General features: G+C 36.7%; 2 protein-coding genes across 3 annotated transcripts; one reads left to right on the top strand and one right to left on the bottom strand.

The window, feature by feature from the left end:
- Nucleotides 1–8,782: 8,782 nt before the first annotated feature.
- On the top strand, nt 8,783–12,482 carry LOC125188419 (uncharacterized). Of its 2 annotated transcripts, none has more exons than XM_048085249.2 (4): nt 8,783–9,120; nt 9,961–10,004; nt 10,103–10,231; nt 10,392–12,482. In XM_048085249.2, the coding sequence occupies exons 1-4, from the start codon at nt 8,895–8,897 to the stop codon at nt 12,240–12,242; spliced, it is 2,250 nt and encodes a 749-aa protein (XP_047941206.1). In that variant the 5' UTR covers nt 8,783–8,894; the 3' UTR covers nt 12,243–12,482. The 2 variants fall into 2 exon arrangements, with proteins under 2 accessions (XP_047941206.1, XP_047941204.1); XM_048085247.2 differs by having other exon boundaries at nt 10,094–10,231.
- An 81-nt stretch (nt 12,483–12,563) lies between these two features.
- Nucleotides 12,564–15,043, bottom strand: LOC125188420 (uncharacterized). Its single transcript, XM_048085250.2, has 3 exons — nt 14,699–15,043; nt 13,904–14,130; nt 12,564–12,765 (listed from the first exon to the last, which is right to left on the bottom strand). Exons 1-3 carry the CDS (start codon nt 14,905–14,907, stop codon nt 12,758–12,760), a joined length of 444 nt encoding a protein of 147 aa, XP_047941207.1. The 5' UTR covers nt 14,908–15,043; the 3' UTR covers nt 12,564–12,757.
- Between the last annotated feature and the right edge of the window lie 5,976 nt (nt 15,044–21,019).

Here is a 21,019-nt window from a genome sequence, read left to right as displayed (position 1 = left end):
TATTTATGATTTACATATATGATGCAAAAACATTAAGAGATTGCTGAGATACAAGATCTTCTAGGCTTTTTGCAGGAATCTGTGATAATAAAACTGCACATAGTAAATGGGAGGAAAAAAGATGAAGATGACAATAACTGCGCATAGCAATGGAAGGGAAAGAGAGGTGAGTAGTTGAAGAAATCTTTAGCAAGAAAAATTTACAGTGAAAACATGACAGAAAATAATTCAGCCTCAATGTTTGTACCACAGTTTAAATTTATACTCATGTTTGTTATATATGATAAATAATTAAATTCAATGGATATTCAAGACATTTTCTACATGAATATCTCAATTTTTTACGATATCTACATAAGTTATATACTGCAGTAAGTTAATTAATTAATTTTTATTTATTTGTCATTTAATACAGGTCAGTCAATTTATGTAAAGAAATACACCGATACGAATAAACATACTGATGAAGATGTTTAAAAATATAACTTAGAAGTGAGAGAGATACCTTCTGCCATATAATGGAATAGTATCACACTCACATCCCTGCGCCAGTCACAATTTTTTATTGTTAATTGCTTCTACATCTAGCACGAGCAACAACACTACATAAGACTATGAAACTGATATATTAAAAAAAATACTGTAAAAAAAAGTCCATATATAAAGCTGAAATTATGGTACCTATGCACCCAAATTGCCAAACAAATACGTAGATGGATAATCAGTCAAATTGTGAATGAAAGAAATCAAACAAGGTCGTATAATACAAGGAAACACAATAAAATAATAAGAGTAGAAAATTTAATTAAATATATATATTGTAAAAAAAAAACTAAATATAAACTTATCAACATTACGAGAATTGATATGCTGAGGGACTAATTTAAGCGATAAAAGAGCGCCTCCCTCTTTGCCTTCAGTTTGTTCTTAATATGTGAAATTCTCCCAATTTAATCTGCCTTCAATTTTTTCTTAGGGCATCCGCAGCACATCTCTTAGCGGTCTTGATCTCGTCGCTTGGCTCGTCCCGGAGAGGCGTCTCACGAGACAGCTCGCCACGCGCCTTGGCGTGCTCCGGTTCGTGCGTGACGCCCGCGAGTGGGCGTCGTTTATATCTGTTTGAAAATGTTTTTTTTAAATTTTTTTTAAAAAATTCAAGAAAATTCAAAAATAAAAAAAATAAAATAAAAATATTGTAATTTTTAATTTTTGTATTTTTCAATATTGTAATAAAAATCAAAAATTAAAAATACTTCATAGGATTTCAATTATGTATTTTTCGTATTTTCGGATGTTGTTTCGTGTTTTTAATGATTTAATGAATTATTAGTATTAATTTAATATTTCAATGAAATATTAATTGAATTTGTTGAAAATAAAAGTAAAAAATAAAATTGAATGAATAGTTAAGGGATGAGATGGTTAAGAGATGGAGAAATGCAGGTGTTGTCTCTTAGTTAAGAGATGGGGTGAAAAGTATAGTGGAGTCCATTAATAGTAAAGATATGAGACGATTAAGGATAAGAGACAAGGATGCAGACGAAGAATTCTCCCAATTTAATTTCACACTTTTCTTCAATTCCAAAATCCTCTCTCTCTCTTCCCATTATCAAATTGAATCCTAATCGTACTTTGACATTCTCTCCATCAACTATTGTTCCACTCCCTTTTACTAGTCTTATTTTTTCAATTAAGAAACTCTAACATCATCATATTCTCTCAATTCTTATACAGTAGCACTACTAAACAAAGTGCAGCTCCACATCTCCATTGATCCCTTATTCTTCGCTCCAACTTCGTTTTTTTCCATTGTAAATTCCGATAGTTAGTACTCCCTCCGTCCCAGATAATTCGATCCAGTATTCTATTTCGGTCCGTCCCACATAATTTGTCCCACTTCACTTTTACCAATTTTGACAGTGGACCTCATATTCCACTAACTCATTTCTACTCACATTTTATTGTTATAAAACTATGCTTTAAAAGTAGGACCTACGTCCCACCAACTTTTTCAGCTCACTTTCCATTACTCCACATTTCTAAAAACCCGTGCCGGATCAAAGTGTCCCAAATTATCTGGGACGGAGGAATTTTTTTTTTTTACAATAATTTATTTCTTCTTCCCACCTTCTCTGTTACCCCAATTCCGATAGTTAGTGTTGAGAATGAAAAAGAAATTAAAGAGAGAGGAGAAAGACTGCACATACGTCTTCTGTTTTTCATCAAAGAACAGACACGGTTCAATGATAGCTTACCTTTTTGAGTGTGATAAAATTAAAAATTATGCGGGAAGAACTTGGAAACAGACGATAGAATTTTGGAAGAGAGGTAATTTTTGGTATCAATTTTATTTTGACGGAGTGGATTTTGGAATTGAAGAAGATTGGTGAAATTGAATTGGGGGAATTTCACAGATTAAGAAAAAACTGAAGGTAGAAAGACGCTCTCTTAAAATTAGTCCATCACCATATCGATTCTCTCAACATTAATACCTAAATAAATAATTAACCTGGTCTTAAACGGCTTGGTATATGGTTGAATTCTTTCTTTATTCGAATATCTATATGATCTTTAATGACAACTAAGCTTGAACAGTAGGCATACAAATATACAATCATTAAAAAGAGATTAAAATGAGTTTTTGATAACATTAAACAATACGAAATAAATAAAAATAATAAGTGATAAACTTAGTCTCGATCGGATACAAATATAAAAGGGAAACTTAGTCTCGATCGGATACAAATATAAAAAGTATGTTAGGTACATAATATCATAATATCGTAGAACTTTTATAAAGTTGAGTTTTTCCCTTGAACTTTAAAATTAATAAATAATATCACGAATTTTATTCCGAGTATGATATTTCTCTCTAATGAAAAAAATTTCGGCAAATAATATCATGATACAGATTTTTTTTGTAATTTCTCGACAACAATTTCGAGAGTTTCAAGATTTCAAACTTTGAGAATAGTTTTTCTTGAAGCACACCCTCCAAATGTGGCCTTCAATCTATTAATATAGCCGGATTTTTTTCGCTGGTGGAAAATAACAAACTCAGGATAAGTTCGTGATATTATTTGTCAATTTTAAAGTTCTTAGAAAAATCTAACTTTTTGAAAGTCCTATAATATTAGGTGCCGATATTTTTTTATACATAAGTTTTTGTGCATTTTCGACGAATGAATTGATACAATGGAAGCCCAGAAGAGACCAGAAGAAAGAAGGGAGGAGACTGGTTTTTTTGCAGTGTTTTTACTCGGTAGACTGGAAGAAAAGAGGTGATGGATTTTATAGTGTTCCTCTCGGTCGATGTGAGAAGTGGATGAGGAAGTAATAGAGTGAACTTTTGGATTATATTTAATAAAATGCAACTAATTGGGCCTTTGCATTGTTTGAGCTATTTTAATACTTACTATGCAGTATTAACTTTAATAAATAAATTAAATTAAAAACCTAACTGTTATTCTTGAATAATAACCACGCTATTAACACTAATTTAGGAAAACTTTACAAGAAAAATTAAATAACAAAAAAAAATGATAAGAAAAATGAATAAATATGAAAGAAGAAATAAAACAAAGTAGAAATATTTAGGAAACAAAAATTATAAAAAATGATACACATTTATATATTCTCATGTTAATATAGTTAATGAACAAAAAAAAATATATTAATAAACTACAAAAAAGATCTCAAACATTTTTTCATCTATGTTACTGGATATTTAGGCTAATAAAATGTACTTTTAAGAAATATAAAGAAGTGAATTATAAGTTAGTACACTGTAAGTTCCAATTATATATATTAGGTTTATAATAATATGTGAGCGAAATAAGTTGGTGAAATATGAGACTTACTGTTACGCCCGCATTTTCTAAGGATAAAAAACACGGTGGATCGCGATTAGGGAAGGGATAAAGAAGCGGGAAAGAAAGGGTAAAACAACGAAACTCGACCATAGCTCGAAATAATTGAAATAGCTCGAATAAAATCAGAGTGCCATTTCGACAATCAACAACTCAAAAGAATATTATCTTAACAATACAAGAACTCAAAAGAAAGACAACAACTCAGCGGAAGCATTTTGAGAGTAGAATAATGCTATGTATGAGGACACAACATATTCCGACCATTTGATAAACATCTTCTTCACTTCTGTACTCAACACCCACCGCGCTCGTCACCACTCAACCTGCACATTTTTTTAAAACAAATGCAGGGCTGAGTACTTGATGCACTCAGTGGACTCATGCCGTAAACATTTTTATAAAAATTGTTTATCATGCCATTAACGAGTGACCTCGGGGTTTTGACTTTGAAAGGGCCCGAGTCACTAAAACAGTTCACCAACATCATCATCACCATCAACCTTAACATCATCAACATCACCATACCATATCTGAACTACATGACAAGGAATGTGGCCGCATATCAAGTCACTAGACCAGCCAACTCAAATAGATAGCGCACGATCTACTGGGTGTACACCAGCCTGAGTAGGGACTCACTCCCAAGTCAGACCCGAATTCGATTAACCATACATGGCAAAAGCCACTTCAGATAGGTCCCACATCAACACAAAAATATGGCATGACAAACATATTTTGCACCATTTAAAAATAAACATACTTAGGACATAGTCCTTATTTAAAAAGAAATTCCACCTCGTTCTATCTCCTCAAAACAACTTTCCGTTCTGACCTCAAAAGACGTGCACAAAATTCACCCTTTTCAAAAGAACATAGTATGCCAAAATTAGACTTTGCAAAAGGAAAACATATTTAAAACAGTGCATGCGTCCTACATGGTGTTCGTTTTATCCTCACTCATCCTTAGCATAATTTGTAAAGCTCTCGTATCTTAATTAAAACAAAGATTTAATTAATTTCGTTAAGCAGCCTAGCGATCAAACAACCTGCCCAACTCACTTCAAGAACTAAGCTCGCTGCCCCAAAGCTAAACTAGATCATCAATATATATATAATCCTTAGCCCAACAAAACTACACCAGACCAACACTTTAAATATAAATTAGGCCTAAGACTAATTCCCTTTCCCTTCATTTCAATGCCATGCTGCTTGAGACTAACAAAATAAATATTCTTATCAAACGAGCTCAAAAGTCTAAAAGAGAACTCACCCACTCCATTTCCAGGTGCTTAGCAATGAATTAGATGCTCCAGCAATCCATTAAATTAGTCCCATTCCTGTCGGTCTCTCATCTGTCTCCGTTGCCCCAGCTCGGTTTTCGTCGTCGCCGTCCCGTTGAGCACACCGCTGCCCCCACTCTCGCTGCCCCGTCACTGCCCTATCTTTCTCTCTTCTCTGTAACAGAGCCGCTGCGCTCTCGACCCCGCCATCACCGATCACCGCTGATGACCAGCTTCGATCTGCCGTCGCCTCGCTCTCTTTCTCCACCCGTCCTTCATCTCATTGCTTTCTTCCCTTCGCGATGCCGCTGCTGTCTGCCAGTTGCGAGTTTGCTGATCGAAGCGGGAGTCGTCGTTGTCCAGCCCCGCATCATCTCGATAAGCGCCAACCTCTTCCTCATAGCTCTTTTCTCTCAAATTCTCAACATCAATATCTCTCTTCTCCAATCAAATCTAGAAATCTGTCTCTCTCTCTCTATTTCTAACAGCAAAGATCACATCTCTCTTCTTCTTCTACACAATGAAACCCCAATTTCCTCTCCCTCGATCTCACGTCCAAAATTGGCACCACAGCCGGCTGTCTCGGCTGCACCGCCGCGTGGCCGACCCTTCCCTTCCATCTCCGTGGAACACTCCCACTGTCGTGTCGAGGCCATCTTCGTCACCGTGGTCGCTGTTGCCAACACAGAGCCGGCGCCCCACTGCTTTTGTCTTCGTCTCTCCATTCCCCGTCGTCCAGTGAGAACTGATTTGGGAGATTGAGTTTTACTATTGGAGCTCTCTATCTCTTGATTTCTCTTTGAATGAAAGTGGGTGAAAAATCGTGTATGATTGTGTGAACGTGGACTGATGGTGAAACCTATACATATGCATTTAGTTTATTTGTTGAGATTTCATGGCCAGATTTTACGTAACAAAGAAAAGTGGATACATGATATATTTGAGAGGGGTTTATTTGGGCTGCAGATTGGTGAAGAAAAAATAACTAATTTAACTTTAAAAAAAAATGGGCTTCATCAGCATGAAAAATTTGGGCTTGAAAAAGAATAATTGCGCAGCCCCAATTTTGTATAATATTTTCCTTCTATCGACTCGAAGAAACAATGGCGAGAATTGACTTAAATATTTGATGTTCTTTGGGGAACAATTGAAAAGGATTGGAAAAACTTCGAGTGTTACACTTACTTATCGGTAAAAGTGAAATATGACTCTTATTATGGGACAGAGGTGGTATTAGATATAGCAAATATGCAAATTTTACTATTTCGTGGACTATATTTTTTTATGTAAACTAAATTAGTTTATAGATTTGTATGTATCTTATTTTTGCAAATTTTTTTTAAGTTGATGAATATTGTAAAAAAGAAATAGTGAATTGAGCTTGAACTTCAATCACCCATAGTATTAAAACTCCGATTTTGTTCATGAAGTGACAAAAACACATAAACAATGAACACAAAAGCGAAACATTTATGGCCATAATAGCTCAAATATTTATTAAAATTACATAAATTACTATATAAATTTAAAATATATCAAAAATGAATTAACTGCATGTGATTTTTTTTATTATTATTAAAGTTTGACTATATCAATAAAAAAATTAAGAATTTAATGAAACGAAAGAAGTGACACAACTTAATTAGAATGAATGGAGTTTTAAATTCTTGAAACACTTTTTTATATATATCTAATAAGGAGGGCAGAGCAGTGTTATATTGTTAACTTAATACTTTATTGCTAACTATAATTAAATAATATCCTTTAGATATTCAAATCAAGGGCCTAGATCATCAGTCCCGGAATGTCAATACGATCAACAAAATCCGTCAATAAGGGTATTAAGGTCAATTTACAAAAAATTAGTTGTAACTAACTTTCAAAAAATATCACATAACTTTAAAACGCATATAACTTTCTTAATTTAAATTATTTTTTCGCACAACATATATCAAATTAAAGATATTTTCATAAGAATTCCAACGTGATCTCACTTGCATATATTCCGATGTCAAAATTTGAAAAAAAATTCAAAAATTTTCAATTTTTTCATACAGCAACAAATGTCAACATAGTATATAAAATATGTAAATATAATACAGGTAGAATGTTAATTTTAAAGCAGTGTGTTGACATAAGCAATGTGCTGACATTCTCAAAGCATTGTGTTGATATTTTCAAAACACTATATTGACATTTTTCATCCAAAATCCTAATTTGGTAGTTTTTTTTTATCTTTTTCGATTAAATTAATAAAAACGAAAATCACACGTGGCAAATTTTAGACCACTAGATTTCTAAAATCCTATGATCTTAAATTAGTTGCAGTTAGCACTAGAGAGTGAGTTAGCAATTGATCACTCCCCAAGGAGTGTAAGTATATAAAGTGGATATGTACTATTCTAATTAACACATTTTCTAAAATGGAAATATAATTGTTTCTATTTTATTCACGTGTCTTACTTTACTCACTCTCATAAAATAAATATGTATAAAATTCTGTGCTAAATGAGAAATGCTTCACTTAGAGTGAGAGGGGAGAAGTATATTTTTTAAAGTGTACATAATGATACTCCCTCCGTCCCTAATAATTTATTACTATTTGATCCGGCAAGGGTTTTTAAGAAATGTATTAGAAAGTGGGTTAAAAAAGTTGGTGACATGTGAGTCCTACTTTTTATACTATTAATTTTATAATAAAATGTGAGTGTGAATGAGTTAGTGAAATGTATGGTTCACTAAAGGTGAAAGGTGACAAATTTTTAGGGACGAACGAGAAATAAAATAGGTGACAAATCTTCAGGAACGGAGGGAGTATTAGTTTTTATTTCAGTTGATTTATTTAGAATTTGTATTCATTAAGTGAAAATCATTATGTCCTGTGCATTGAAGGGGTTGGCAGCGGAAGCGCTCACATAAATCGATTACATAATAATTCTGATCTATTTAGCAGATTATTTAGACAAATTCTATTCGCGCAATTATCACATGTATCATGCTCATAACTCAAATAAATCATGCTTTAAATTAATTAAAACCTAAAACATGCTTTTCTACGGTTTAGCTATTTTACCTTGATGATTCTCCAAAGAATCGAAGATAGCTGGCGCCTTCTCCACGTGAAGATCTTCAGTACCAAACCACAGATCTTCTGTCTGGTTCCCGGACTGTAAACTGATATTAGGGTGGGCTGATCTCACCAGTATACTAGGACTTAAATAAAGAAGACGGAAAACCTATCCCTTGAAAAAGAGGAAAAAATCAAATTAAAATTAAAATTAAAATGTGACTCATTCTTACTCATATTTTATTATAAAATTAAAATTTAAAAAAGGACTCACGATCCCACTAAGTTTTTCAACTTACAATTTATTACATTTCTGATCATTTGTGCCCGATAAAAATGTGACAAAATTTAAGGAACTGATGGAGTAATAAATATAGTTGGAAACATGGTCGTTTTGAGCTGATTGAAAACATCACCTTCCTAAACTGGAATGTTAAATGAAGAACAAAAGTAAAATGATGCATTTTTGACATAGAAAAATTGAAACAGCCACTTACCAATGAGGGGCATTTAGGTAATTCCGGAAAGAGCAACATATTTGAGATGCTATCGAAACAGATAGGAAAATGGAGCAGGACAAACATACATGAAGTGTTTACAATTAACACCATCCATTGATAGCCAGAAAAACAAATCCTAGCTTCGGTACTCAACAATCAACAACTGGCCGATCAAATGGTTTCTTTAGTCTCCTATTCTATCTTCTCCAAACCCCTTTCCCCAATCTTGCCAAGAAATGCGCCTTCTCGCCGAAAGAAGACAGCTGCTGTAGCTTGTTTGCAGCAACAAAATCCAAAAGATGAAAACTTGCGCCACCGGAGAGCGATTCTTTACATGGGTTTCGCTGCAATCCCCCTTCTTACTTTGAGGGCCGATTCTGTTCAAGGACTGCCTGCTGCAGGTCCACTCACTCATACCATTTTAAAATGTGTTGTATTTGAAGAACATTTTTTTTTATACTTTTTTTCCCCCTCTATATTGTGCGTGCCAAATTAAAGCTGTATGTTTAGTGTTTGTATGTTTTTAATGTAGTGATTTGTGTTTAATCTGAATTTGTTATTGGGTCGTTTTTAATGTATATCAGCATTCTTGTTGGTGGTATATGAAGGTGCATTCTGAAAAAAACACAGCTAAGAAAAAATCGAAATTTGGAATGATTTTGAGGTCATCTATGGAAATTAGGTATATTGCTATAATTTGGGTCTTTTTTTATAGGGTAGTGAATGGAAATTTAGGTGGACTTGAACCGGAGACCGTAGGCATTAACCACTCTACCACTAGGCGTTGCAACTCACACACATTTGGGCATCTTAGTTAGTTTCTTTTGGGATGCATTTCTTTATAAGGTGATGAAGAAGGTTTTTGTTTAGGAATGACATTTGCTACTCTATTATCAGACATTCGAGATGCATCATGTCACGTTACTGTCATTTTCATCTTCTTCATATGCAATCTTGACGGGATTACGTTGTTGTTCAATTGTGTTGGTCATTTCCTTAGTTAGATTGCATTTTCTTGGTTAATCTACAGTTTGAAGGTCTGTTTCTACGAGACAAATTATATCTTAGGCTTAAGATATCGCAACCTAACTTTGTTCTCCTTCACCAAACTCTGTGAAGATGACTATGTCTCCTTCTCATTATATTATATTGAAGTACGATTCTTTTATGGTTAACAAATTTGGAGATATATACTTCTATGGGCTGTTGTAATGATTATGACCCTGTTCTGGTTGTTTCAGTTGAATCCGAGTCGAGGAAAGTAGATCAGAAGCTAGAAGAAGAGGTCTGGTTTTATGCTGAACAGTGTATACAATGATTAGCATATCTCTAGTTTCATTTTGTGCTAAGTTGCATGCCTCTTGTGCTCTGTAGTCGGGGCAGAAAAAGGCGTCTTCAAACCCGTTTCTTTCACTTCTCAATGCACTTGGATTTCTGGGATCAGGTGTCCTTGCTGCTCTCTATGCATCACTACAGAAGGAAAAGGCCGCTGCAGATGCAAACATAGAATCTGTAAGCCTCTCAGGTTCTTGGTTGTTGCTTGTATAATCCATGGTCTTTCTCTGGTAGTTTCCCAAATTCTCGTATCATAGAGAGATGTGTAGTTCCTTTTGTTGAATGTTAATTTTCATGGGGTTTATTGCTATTGTTAACTGTTACATTGTGTGCACAGCTTAATGTCAAACTAAAGGAAAAGGCAGCTGCTATTGCTTCTCTGGAGAAGACATTCGAGTCTGAGATATTGAATGAGAAAGAAGCGCGAAAGAAGGCACTCGCTGAAGCAAATGAGGAGAAGCAGTCCTTAGTTAATCAGTTGGATGTTGCAAATGGTACAATTAGTGGTCTTGGAAAGGATCTACAAAGAGAAAAGAAGTTGGTTGAAGATAAGAGATACGAGGCTGAGCGCCTTGAAGCCAGCCTCCGTGAAGCAGGCAACGAGAAAAGAGAACTGCAAGACCAGCTGAAGGAAAAACTTGAGTCCCTAGCTGTCTTGCAGGATAAGATAAACTTACTCTCTTCAGAGGTCAAGGAGAAGGAAGAAAATCTGGCCAGCGTTAATTCTAAACTTATCGAAAAAGAAAGAGAGTTGGAACAACTGAGCTCTGTTTATAAGCAAGCTCAGGATCAGATAAGCGGTTTAAATTCAGAGATTCGAAACCTGAAAGATGAGATTTTGGAGAAGGAAAAGGAGTTGGAATCAAAAAACACAGCATTAGATGGTCTGAATGCCGATTTATCTTCGTCACATGTTGAGTTGGACGAGTCTAGGAAAAAGCTCGATGCTCTTCTGAAGGAATACAATGAGTTCAAGTCGTCTTCTGAGAAGAAGGCAGCTCTAGAGGCCGAGCTTCTAAGTGAAAAAGAAGAAGCTCTTGAACAACTTGAGGGCAAGCTGAAGGTTGCTTTGGATGATGTGAGCAATAAACAAGTGCTGATCTCTGATTTGAAGAATGAAACGGAGAGTTTAAAAGAGCGTCTGAACAGTGAGCAGAAAATCATAAAGAATCTTGAAGAAGAACTCAAAATTGCCCAGGAAACTCTGGAGATATCGAGAGATGAAGCATCTGGCCTAGAAAAGCAGTTGCATGAGTCGAGGCACTTGTTTTCGGAGCTTGAGGCGAAGCTCTTCAAGGTTGAGACAGAGTTGAGTGAAACTAGATATTCACTACAGAGGGATGTTGATGAGGCAAAACAAGGTGCTGAAACGTTAGCCGGAGAGTTGAAGTCAGCTAGGGAGCTCCTAGCTGAATCAGAGAACAAGCTTCAAACAGTCTCCAATGAGCTGGCCTCCGCAGTGCAAAAATGTGACAGCTTAAATAAAGAACTCGCAGCTGCCAATGAGAAAGCTGAAACTGCGGTTTCTAATCTGAAAGAAGAAAAGAATGTTGTGTCCTCATTGAAAATGGAGTTGAAGGATTTGGAGAGGCAAGTTTCCAAAGAGAATGAAGCACGGAAAAGTCTCGAGAGGGATCTCGAAGCATCTGCTAAATCACTTGATGACATAAAACAAGAATCATCACTGCTGTCAAGAGATTTGGAGCTTTCTAATTCTCGGGTTTCAAGCCTTGAGAATGAAAAGGACGCGCTTGTCAAGTCCCTTGACGAGCAAAGGCAGGTGGCTCAAGAGGCTCGAGAGAACGTGGAAGACGCCCAAAACCTGGTTGTGAGGCTTGGGAAGGAGAAGGAGAATTTAGAGAGCAGAAGCAAGAAGCTAGAAGAGGAACTAGCTTCTGCCAAGGGAGAGATACTACGGCTAAGGAGTGAAATCAGTGCATCAAAAACTCAGGTAAATGATCAAGAACTCGTAGTGGGAAGTAACTCGACTCAGCAAAAAGTCAGCTCATCAGAAACTCCAGTGAAAGATCAAGAAGTCGAAGTGGGGAGCGACTTGACTGTAAGCAATAACAGCTCGTCACAAACTCCAGTGAGTGATCAAGAAGTTGAAGTGGCGAGCGAAGCTGCTGCTCCCACAAAGAAAAGTACTCGAAGGAAGAAAGTGAGCTCGAGGAAAGTAAATTCGTAGTTAACTATATGCTTCTAAATTCGCAGGTTTGCTTCGACATTCATCATTATTTGAGATTGGAGGGTTGTGTTTGATCGTGCTCAAGCTGCATACTTGGTTGATTTTAGGGAGTGTATGATGATTGATGGGAAGAGAGGATACATAATGATGTTGTTCATTTGTATTATTTGTATGTAAAGAGTAGTCTGGTTATGGTAATTTTGAGGCACGCTGAATATACAGCTCATCATATCCTGCTTATTTCTTGCGACCCTGTGTGTGTGTGTGTGTGTGAGAGAGAGAGAGAGAGAGGTGTAAATTCATAACCTTGACAAATACTCCTGTAAAAAATCTCACATCAATTAAAAACTTGAAATCCCAAAATCAAAATCAATTCTATATTTACATTTAATCTGGGCAAGAATTACGACAGACATCATAAGGCTCCGTCTTCATACAATATTTTGCTAGCAAGATGTCTAATGAAAAGCCGCACGCGGTACCCTCACCTTCGTGAGTTCAGCATCTAGTTGCAATCAGACATCTGTGTACATTGAAACAAGTTAGCAACAGCGTCAAAATAATGGCTGTTGAATCACAATAATACCCAATAAATGTTTCTATTGATAGACATGTATCTGAATCCCAATGAATTTGGGTGTTCAGACAAAATGGATACACATTAAAGTTATCAACTCAGCAATTTCCATGCATAGATGCTCATGCAATGTCAAATGGATGGATCAAACTAATGCAATACACTGGACCATTTAATTATGAAAAATTGAAAATGATGGAAGCGAAATTCAAATCTTCAGATATTGTACTTCTTTAATTATGGAAATGATGGGAGCGAAATTCAAATTCATTTAGCCACATCCCATGATCCAAATGAGATGAGCCCTGAGCCCTTTGCAAATTGCAAAAGCTTTTTTACAGAGTCATCCTTAATGCACTGCATATTATCTTAAGACACTGGCATGAATACAGTGTGATGTATAGAAGCAAAGGTTTGTTAACTTCAATAAAAAAATGTCTCTATCCTAATAATTTGAAACTAATACGCTGAACTTTCAACCTTTGCTTTCAAGAAAAAAATGACAGCCTCTGAATGCGCAAATAAGTTAGATTTTTTAATAATATCAACGAAATGAACTGGGTAGAACATGATACCTCAGTCCAAATAGAAGTCAGAATAGCTATAATGCTATGTACAGGCGCTGAAGTTCAGGTCTGCTAGTCAGGAATTAAAGTAAAAAACTGGCTGAGGAAGTTCTGAAGTCTGCGTTAGAATTGCAGGATTTGAGGATTTAGTTATTATTATTATTACTACTTTGATCGTTTGTGTTTGAGCCTGCTGTTTGATTTACTTAAGATTTGTTAGATGACTACCATATTTTTAGTTCTAACCCATGGCTAATAAATGGAAAATTTAATACTAGAACAACTTCTCAACCAGCTGTAATTGTTCTATAAATCTTCAATAGTTCATAATATGTCAGTGGAGGTGGAGCGGCTCAGAATCATATAGCATTGAACTTGAGTGAAACCAAAACACATACATCAAAGAACCAAATTTAAGCGGAAGACAGATGAGGTCCTAAAATACAATTTGAACATAATCTGGCAAAATATAATTACTGCTTAGTAAAAAGGACTCCATCCAAAGAGAAGAAGCTTACTTGATCTGTATCTTCCAACTGGAATGTCTCGTAACTCACGTTTCTTGCATAAATGTTCACCTAACAGTACCATCACTGCTAAGCCAGTAATGTTGACGACCCACCAGGTAATAGTTGAGGGCCAACCTCCATACAACAAGCAAATGAAAAGATGTATGATGTAAAGGGTAGAGGAAAAATCCAAGCATTTCCTTGTTCTCTCAACTAAATAAACCAAAACTCCAGCTCTGTTTCAATAGAAAATCACAGTGATGTTTAGAATGAGATTATTCTGAAATCCCAAGTCAGAGTCTATAATATTTCACATCTAACACGAAGGTAATAGTTTAGAAGGAAAATCAGTGAATAATATGAAGCCAAATCTTTGATTAAGGAATCATTATGCTGCAAATATGATACTATACGTTAGTAGCATACACAGGAGAAGATTCAATAAGCATAGTATCTTTGTTGATTATGAATTTATGTTCTAATAATAAACTTTATCCTCAGGTAATAGCTAAAATAGAGTCCAAGACCACAGGAAATTTGCAAGGTAGTAACTCCAATAAATCATGTATTTCCTGCACAGTTGTAGGTCAATGTTTTTTGTTGTTCAACTTCTTAAACATGGTTCAAGTGTGATGTAAACTTACAACATTATATCATAGTGAAAACCTGAAAAACTAATGCTCAGCATGTTTTCACTCATATTGTTCCTAAATTCATCCTCCCTCTCTCTACACCAGCTTCAATTTGAAAACTTGAGAAACAAACAATAAAATGATGAAAGTAGAATGGAAAAGTAGGACCCACCCGGCAATAGAGGTGAGAAAAATGGAAGCGATAACGCCCCAATCAGTAACAGTGGCGAAATCGAAGAAATAGACGAGGCTCATCTTGGCGACGCGGGGAGCGACGAGAAGCGATAGGCATAGCCCTAGAGTGAGGTAGTACAGACATTGAAGGCACACAATTTGCGCCACTATCAGCCACGGGTCCCACGCCGCCGCGCCATAGAACATCACTAAACTGCCTCGGCCCTCCACACCCAGATACAAGGAACCTTCAATTCAATTCTTCACCAAATTGATATGATCCCCAATTCCGTTGGGGTTTAATTAACCACCAAAATGCAAAATAAATACTAATTGCAGCATTTTTGTGAAGAAGAATCACACAAGTGATCATTTTAAATTCAAAAGATATATATTAATGAATTTAATTTTAACAAATGATTATTAAAATTTTAAATGTTTAAATAACATAATAATACTCCCTCCATCAGTAAATATTATTCATGTTTGACTCGCTGTCGGTGCATCAGTGAATAGGTCCCGCATTTTATATTGTAAAATGAAAGTGTATTGAGTTAATGAAACGTAAAGTCCATTAGAGCATTCGCAGCGGTGCTCATAGAGCTGTCCGTCCGTCCGTGCCGCTGGACAGAGCTTGTCCGTCCGCCACTGGAGTTCGTCCGCCCGTACCGCTGAGCAGCCCTACGTGGCACGCTCTGATTGGCCAACGGCATAGCCATGGGCAAATTCGTTTTTTTATTTTTTTATTTTTTAAAAATTCAAAATTTATTTAAAAAAATGTTTTTAAATAAAAAAAAATATTTTCCCACTGCCCAAAAAATTATATCCGTTTTCTACCCACTTTTAATTTATTTTTCAATTTTTTTTTCCCAAAATTCACATTTTCATCTATAAATACCCCCACTTCAACACAAAAAAAAAATCACATTCTCATCTACTCTATCATCATTCATCTACATTCTCTCATCTTTTTTCCTCATAATCTCTCATCTAAATTCCCACCACACTACACAATGTCCGGCTCCGGCGATCACCCCTCCGGCAATCGTGGTTGGAACCACGATTGGTTCGACTCCGAGGCCGGATATAGTCCGGAAACCCAATTTACGGCCCCTCCTCAAACCCAAGGTTCGGAAGCTCCGGGTGGCTACCGTCCTTACCCGGTGCACGACCTAAACGCCCCCGCCCGAACCCGGATCGGGAGGGAGCAGCAGCTCTACTCCTACTTCTCCTGTTCGTGGCACCCGCACCCCGTACACTCCGGGTGAGATGATGGCGATGTTCAAAGCCTACTTGGCAGTCTCCGAAGATCCGGACGTCGGCACGAACCAAACCGGGGAAACTTATTGGTGGCGCATCACTCGCATCTACAATGAAACCCGCCGGCGTGAACCATCTATCGCAATGATAGTATGGTTCACAATTGCGTCTACAGATGCAACGATGCATCGGGAAGTTCCAGGGGATTTACCTCCAGGAAGAGCGGTCGGCGGGGAGCGGCACGAACGAGCTTGACATCATCACTGCTGCCTTGGCGACCTACCAATGGGAGGAGTTCAAACCGTTCAAGTACCTCGATTGTTGGCAGGAGGGGCGCCTACATCCGAAGTATAGGGGCGGCATAGTAGCATCCTCCTCCAGCTCCTCCAGCAAACGGTCCAGGTCGGTAGCCCTATCCGACGGCGCCTCCGATGATGTAGCTACCCAGCTTGCCGGAGCTAACTTGGGTAGCCCCGACGCTGGCCTGAGCAGTTCCCGCCCGCAAGGAAGGAAGAAGGCGGCGGCCACCCGCCCCCGCCGTCGCGCCTCGACTCCATCCCCCCCCGCCCCCACCGCCCCCGCTCCATTTGTGCCTCCTCCACCCCCGAACAACACGTTGTGACCCATCTTGAGTCAACTCTATATGAACGATACGTCTCAGATGACTCCGGATCAACTTGCAACACTTGAGCAAATGATCTGGGGTCTCAAGAGGCAATTGGGGTTAGAGGACTAGTCTTCCACGTGTGTAAAATTTTTAATTTGTATGATTTTAATTATGTATTTTTTTATTTTCTAGGATTTTAATTATGTATTTTATTTTTTAGTATTTTAATTATGTAATTTTTATTTTTTAGGATTTTAATTATGTAATTTTTATTTTTTTAATGTATTTTTATAATATAGAAATGTTTTTAACAATTGGAGTATTTAAATTGAATAATAGAATGGTGGGACCCTTGAGCTTGTCCTTAGCTAAGAGCACGGATGTGGGTGTTGTGCTCTTAGCTAAGGACAAAGAGTAAAAGAGGGTCCGGGCCCACCTCTGTGCTCTTAGCTAAGAGCACGGATGAGGATGCTCTTATAAAAAACCATAAAAAAAAGAAGCCAAGTAGATAACATTTTAAGGACAGACCGAAATGGCAAAACTAAATACTTCCTCCGTTTCTTCATAGTTGAGGCAGAATTTTTCGGCACGGAGTCCTAGAAATGAATGTTGGGTGTGTTAAATAAATAGATAAAAAAGTAAGAGAGAGGAAAAAAGTTGAGAGAATAAAGTATAAAGTGAATAAAGTAAGAGAGAGTAAAGTAAGAAATAGAAAAAAGTTACTCCCTCCGGTTCGTCATAGTTGAGTTATTTTACCATTTCGGAAAGTTTCTTCATAGTTGAGTCATTTCCATATTTGGTAATTTTTTTCCCTTTCTTACTTTAATCTCTCTTACTTTATTCTCTCTACTTTATTCACTTTACTTTATTCTCTCTACCTTTTCCTCTCTCTTACTTTTTTATCTATTTATTTAACACACCCAACATTCATTTCTAAAACTTCGTGCCCAAAAGTTCCGCCTCAACTATAGCGAAACGGAGGGAGTACTATATATGGAAATGACTCAACTATGAAGAAACTTCTCGAAATGGAAAAATGACTCAACTATGAAGAAACGGAGGGAGTAACATTTTCGGGGAAATAGCTTTTATTTAACCATAAATTAGCCAGGACTAATTCTCATAATACGGAGTACTACTCCCTCGTCCCATAAGAGCATCCGCAATGGAGGCTATCGGGTCGGCTAGCCGATTCGCAGGCGCTAGCCGGTCCGCTAGCCTACCATTGCAGCCGGCGAGCCGATCGGCTAGCCCACGCCGATTCGCGGGGCGCTAGCCGGTCCGCTGGCCGCCATTGCAGGCTCCCGATCGGCTAGCGTATTTTTTTTATTTTTTAATTTTCGAACCTCTATATATACTGATATTTGCACGTCGTTTTCATTCATACCACTTGTTTTAACGAGTTTCTCTCTCTCGAAATGGGTGATGCGGGTGGCAGCGGCGTGGGTGGTAGTGGTGGGGATGCTGAGGAGTTCAGTCGGCGATTTAACGAAGAGTTGGCGGCTTATACGTCCAGCAAGATAAATCGGCTGATACAAAGGGCCTTGCAGCCATAGCAGTCAGCGGTACCTCGACCCATTGTCCACCGCCGAAGTGCGGTTGATCGGGATCACGTCGCTGCACATCAGCGGCTATATGAAGACTACTTCGCTCCGGAGCCGCAGTTTGGGCCAACCTTTTCAGGCGGCGTTTTAGGATGCGTAGGTCATTGTTTATGCGTATCGTTGAAACTTTAGAGTGTCGATATATGTGTTTCCGGTTCAGGCACGATGCGGCTGGCAGACCCGGCCACACACCTATACAAAAGTGCACTGCGGCAATCAGGCAGTTGGCCTACGGAGGTGCGACAGACATATGAGACGAGTACCTCCACATCGGTGAGATGACTGCCCTGTAGTGTCTGGAGTTTTTCTGTCAGGGCGTCATTGAAATATTCGGCCCCCGAAGACTGTCAGGATTTGATGCAGATGCACGGGGAGAAGCATGGGTTCCCGGGGATATTGGGCAGCATAGACTGTATGCATTGGGAGTGGAAGAACTGTCCCGTCGCTTGGAAAGGGTTCTACACGATCGACTACAAGGGAAAAAATTCCACGATGATCCTCGAGGCCGTAGCTGATTACCGGCTATGGATTTGGCATTGCGTATTTTGGGGTAGCCGGGTCAAACAACGACCGCAACGTCCTCAATTCGTCGCCCCTTTTCAACGAGCAGTGCCAGGGTGTCGGTCCGGCCATCAGTTTTGTCGCCAACGGCAACCATCATGATATGTGCTACTACTTGGCGGATGAGATATACCCTAGGTGGCCCGTCTTTGTGAAGACGATCAGATGCGCATTTGATGAAAGGAAGACCTACTTTGCGAAACGGCAGAAGTCGGCGCGCAAGGACGTGGAGTGGGCATTTGGTGTGCTCCAGGCTCGATGGGCGGCAGTTAGGGATCCAACACGTTTGTGGCATGTCGACTGCATTGCTGATATAATGTACGCCTGTATTATCATGCACAACATGATAGTCAAAGATGAATGTGCACAACTGACTAGTTGGGCCAATGACGATGCTGATTTATTTGTGTCGTAAAATTTAATTCCTTATTTGCGTGAATTTAATTTATTTGTTTTTTACTCCCTCCGTCCACAAAAAATAGATCACTTTGTGTATGGCACGGGTTTTAATGTAAAATTGGTAAAGTAAGAGAGATGAGGAGAAAAAGTAGGTAAAGTAAGAGAGATATGGAGAAAAAGTGAGTAAAGTAGGAGAGAGGGAAGAAAAAGTGAGAAAAGTATGAGAGATAAACCTTCCATTTTTAGAAAGTGATCTATTTTTTGTGGACGTCCCAAAATGACAAAAGTGATCTATTGTTTGTGGACGGAGGGAGTATAATTTTATTTAGAGTGAACTACATAAATGGTACCTGATCTTTCACTTTCGCACATAAATGGTACTTGATCTTTATTTTATATCGTTTTTGGTACCCAGTGACAAAAATAACCCTAGGTACCAAATATGTGATTTTTTTTCATGGAGGATATTGTTGGAAATTTTCATTAAATAGTACCAAATATGTGATTATTTTTTCTTCCTTTCTTATTTCTCTTTTTCTTCTTTAGTTTCTTCTTCTTTCTTTTTTCTTCATTTTCTTCTTTCTTTTTAGTATTTTATCTTCCTTTCTTTTATCTTTTTTCTCCTTAGTTTATATTTCTTCTTCCTTCTTTTTTCTTCTTTCTTTTTAGTGGTTTATACATACATCTAATCGCATTCATAATATAAAAAAAAATACTTAATTAAATTAATTATTTAAAGTAATTAAATAAATTGAATATTTTTTATTAAATTATTTTATACTCATTTTAAGGTTGAAACACCTAAGTAAAAATATTCAACTTTTTATATCATTATGAATACAATTGACAATGTTAAATTTTTATTAAGATTATATTGAGTAGTTACTAATTTAATGTAAAATAATAATTATTATTATTACATAATATTATGTGATTCATAATTTATATAATTATACTACAATTATTTATTAATTACTATCAGTTTTTAGTATTATAACAATAATAATCTATATTGATTAGTTACTAATTTAATGTAAAATAATAATAATAATAATTATTACATAATATCACATGATTCATAATTTATATAATTATACTACAATTATTTATTAATTACTATCATTTTTTAGAATTATAACAATAATAATTAGATATAATTATAACTATAATTATATTTAAGTATAATATTAACAATGAATATTAATATTAATATTGATTAATAATAATAGTATAAAGAATTAGGAGAATGAGAGAAGATATTATAATATCATTTTTGGTACTAATTTTATGTTTGCCCAAAATACCCTTTATGACTTAAATGGAAACATATATTTGTTTAAAGGGCAAGTTTGGAAGAAAATTGCATCAGATACCAAAAATGTGATTTATAGGTACCAAAAATGATATAAAATAAAGATCAGGTACCATTTACGTGCGAAAGTGAAAGATCAAGTACCATTTATGTAATTCACTCTTTTATTTATTGTGGCTAGTCCTAGTGCCAGTCTAGTTTTTTGTCCACTATTGTGCAGTTAGATGTCCTAGTGATGTGGCATGCAGTTTCTAGTCCTGATGATGTGGCAGAAGGTGTTCAGTTTCTAGTCATTGAGCCATTGTGGATGCTCTAATAGATGACATAGTTGGAGAATGACACAAAATTTTAGATGATGTTTTGCGTGTTAGGTGAAAAGAGAAAATATCATGTTTATATAAATACGTGAGAGAATTTTTTTAAAAAAAAAATATAATATTTTTTGTGAAACAAACTAAAAAGTAAAATGTGACATCTATTATGAAACGGAGGGAGTAATGATTTATTTCAACAATACGGGCTTTTAGGTGTATGATTTGGATATATAAAGTGGGCCGAATATGGAATTTAGTAGGA

The sequence above is a fragment of the Salvia hispanica genome, chromosome 5 (assembly GCF_029641045.1).
Source record: "Salvia hispanica isolate PSC_SH4W2 chromosome 5, Shi_PSC_v1, whole genome shotgun sequence".
NCBI lineage: Eukaryota > Viridiplantae > Streptophyta > Magnoliopsida > Lamiales > Lamiaceae > Salvia > Salvia hispanica.
Note: the sequence above shows the minus strand (reverse complement) of the source record. Positions and strands in the feature narration are given on the sequence as shown.

Coding starts and splice junctions, on each gene's coding strand:
- LOC125188420 (XM_048085250.2), bottom strand. CDS start 14,907: ATGTTCTATGGCGCGGCGGCGTGGGACCCGTGGCTGATAGTGGCGCAA. Junction 14,131..14,698: donor TTTCTCACCTCTATTGCCGG/GTGGGTCCTACT, acceptor CTATTGAAACAG/AGCTGGAGTTTTGGTTTATT.
- LOC125188419 (XM_048085247.2), top strand. CDS start 8,895: ATGGTTTCTTTAGTCTCCTATTCTATCTTCTCCAAACCCCTTTCCCCA. Junction 9,121..9,960: donor TCAAGGACTGCCTGCTGCAG/GTCCACTCACTC, acceptor TGGTTGTTTCAG/TTGAATCCGAGTCGAGGAAA. Junction 10,232..10,391: donor CAGATGCAAACATAGAATCT/GTAAGCCTCTCA, acceptor TTGTGTGCACAG/CTTAATGTCAAACTAAAGGA.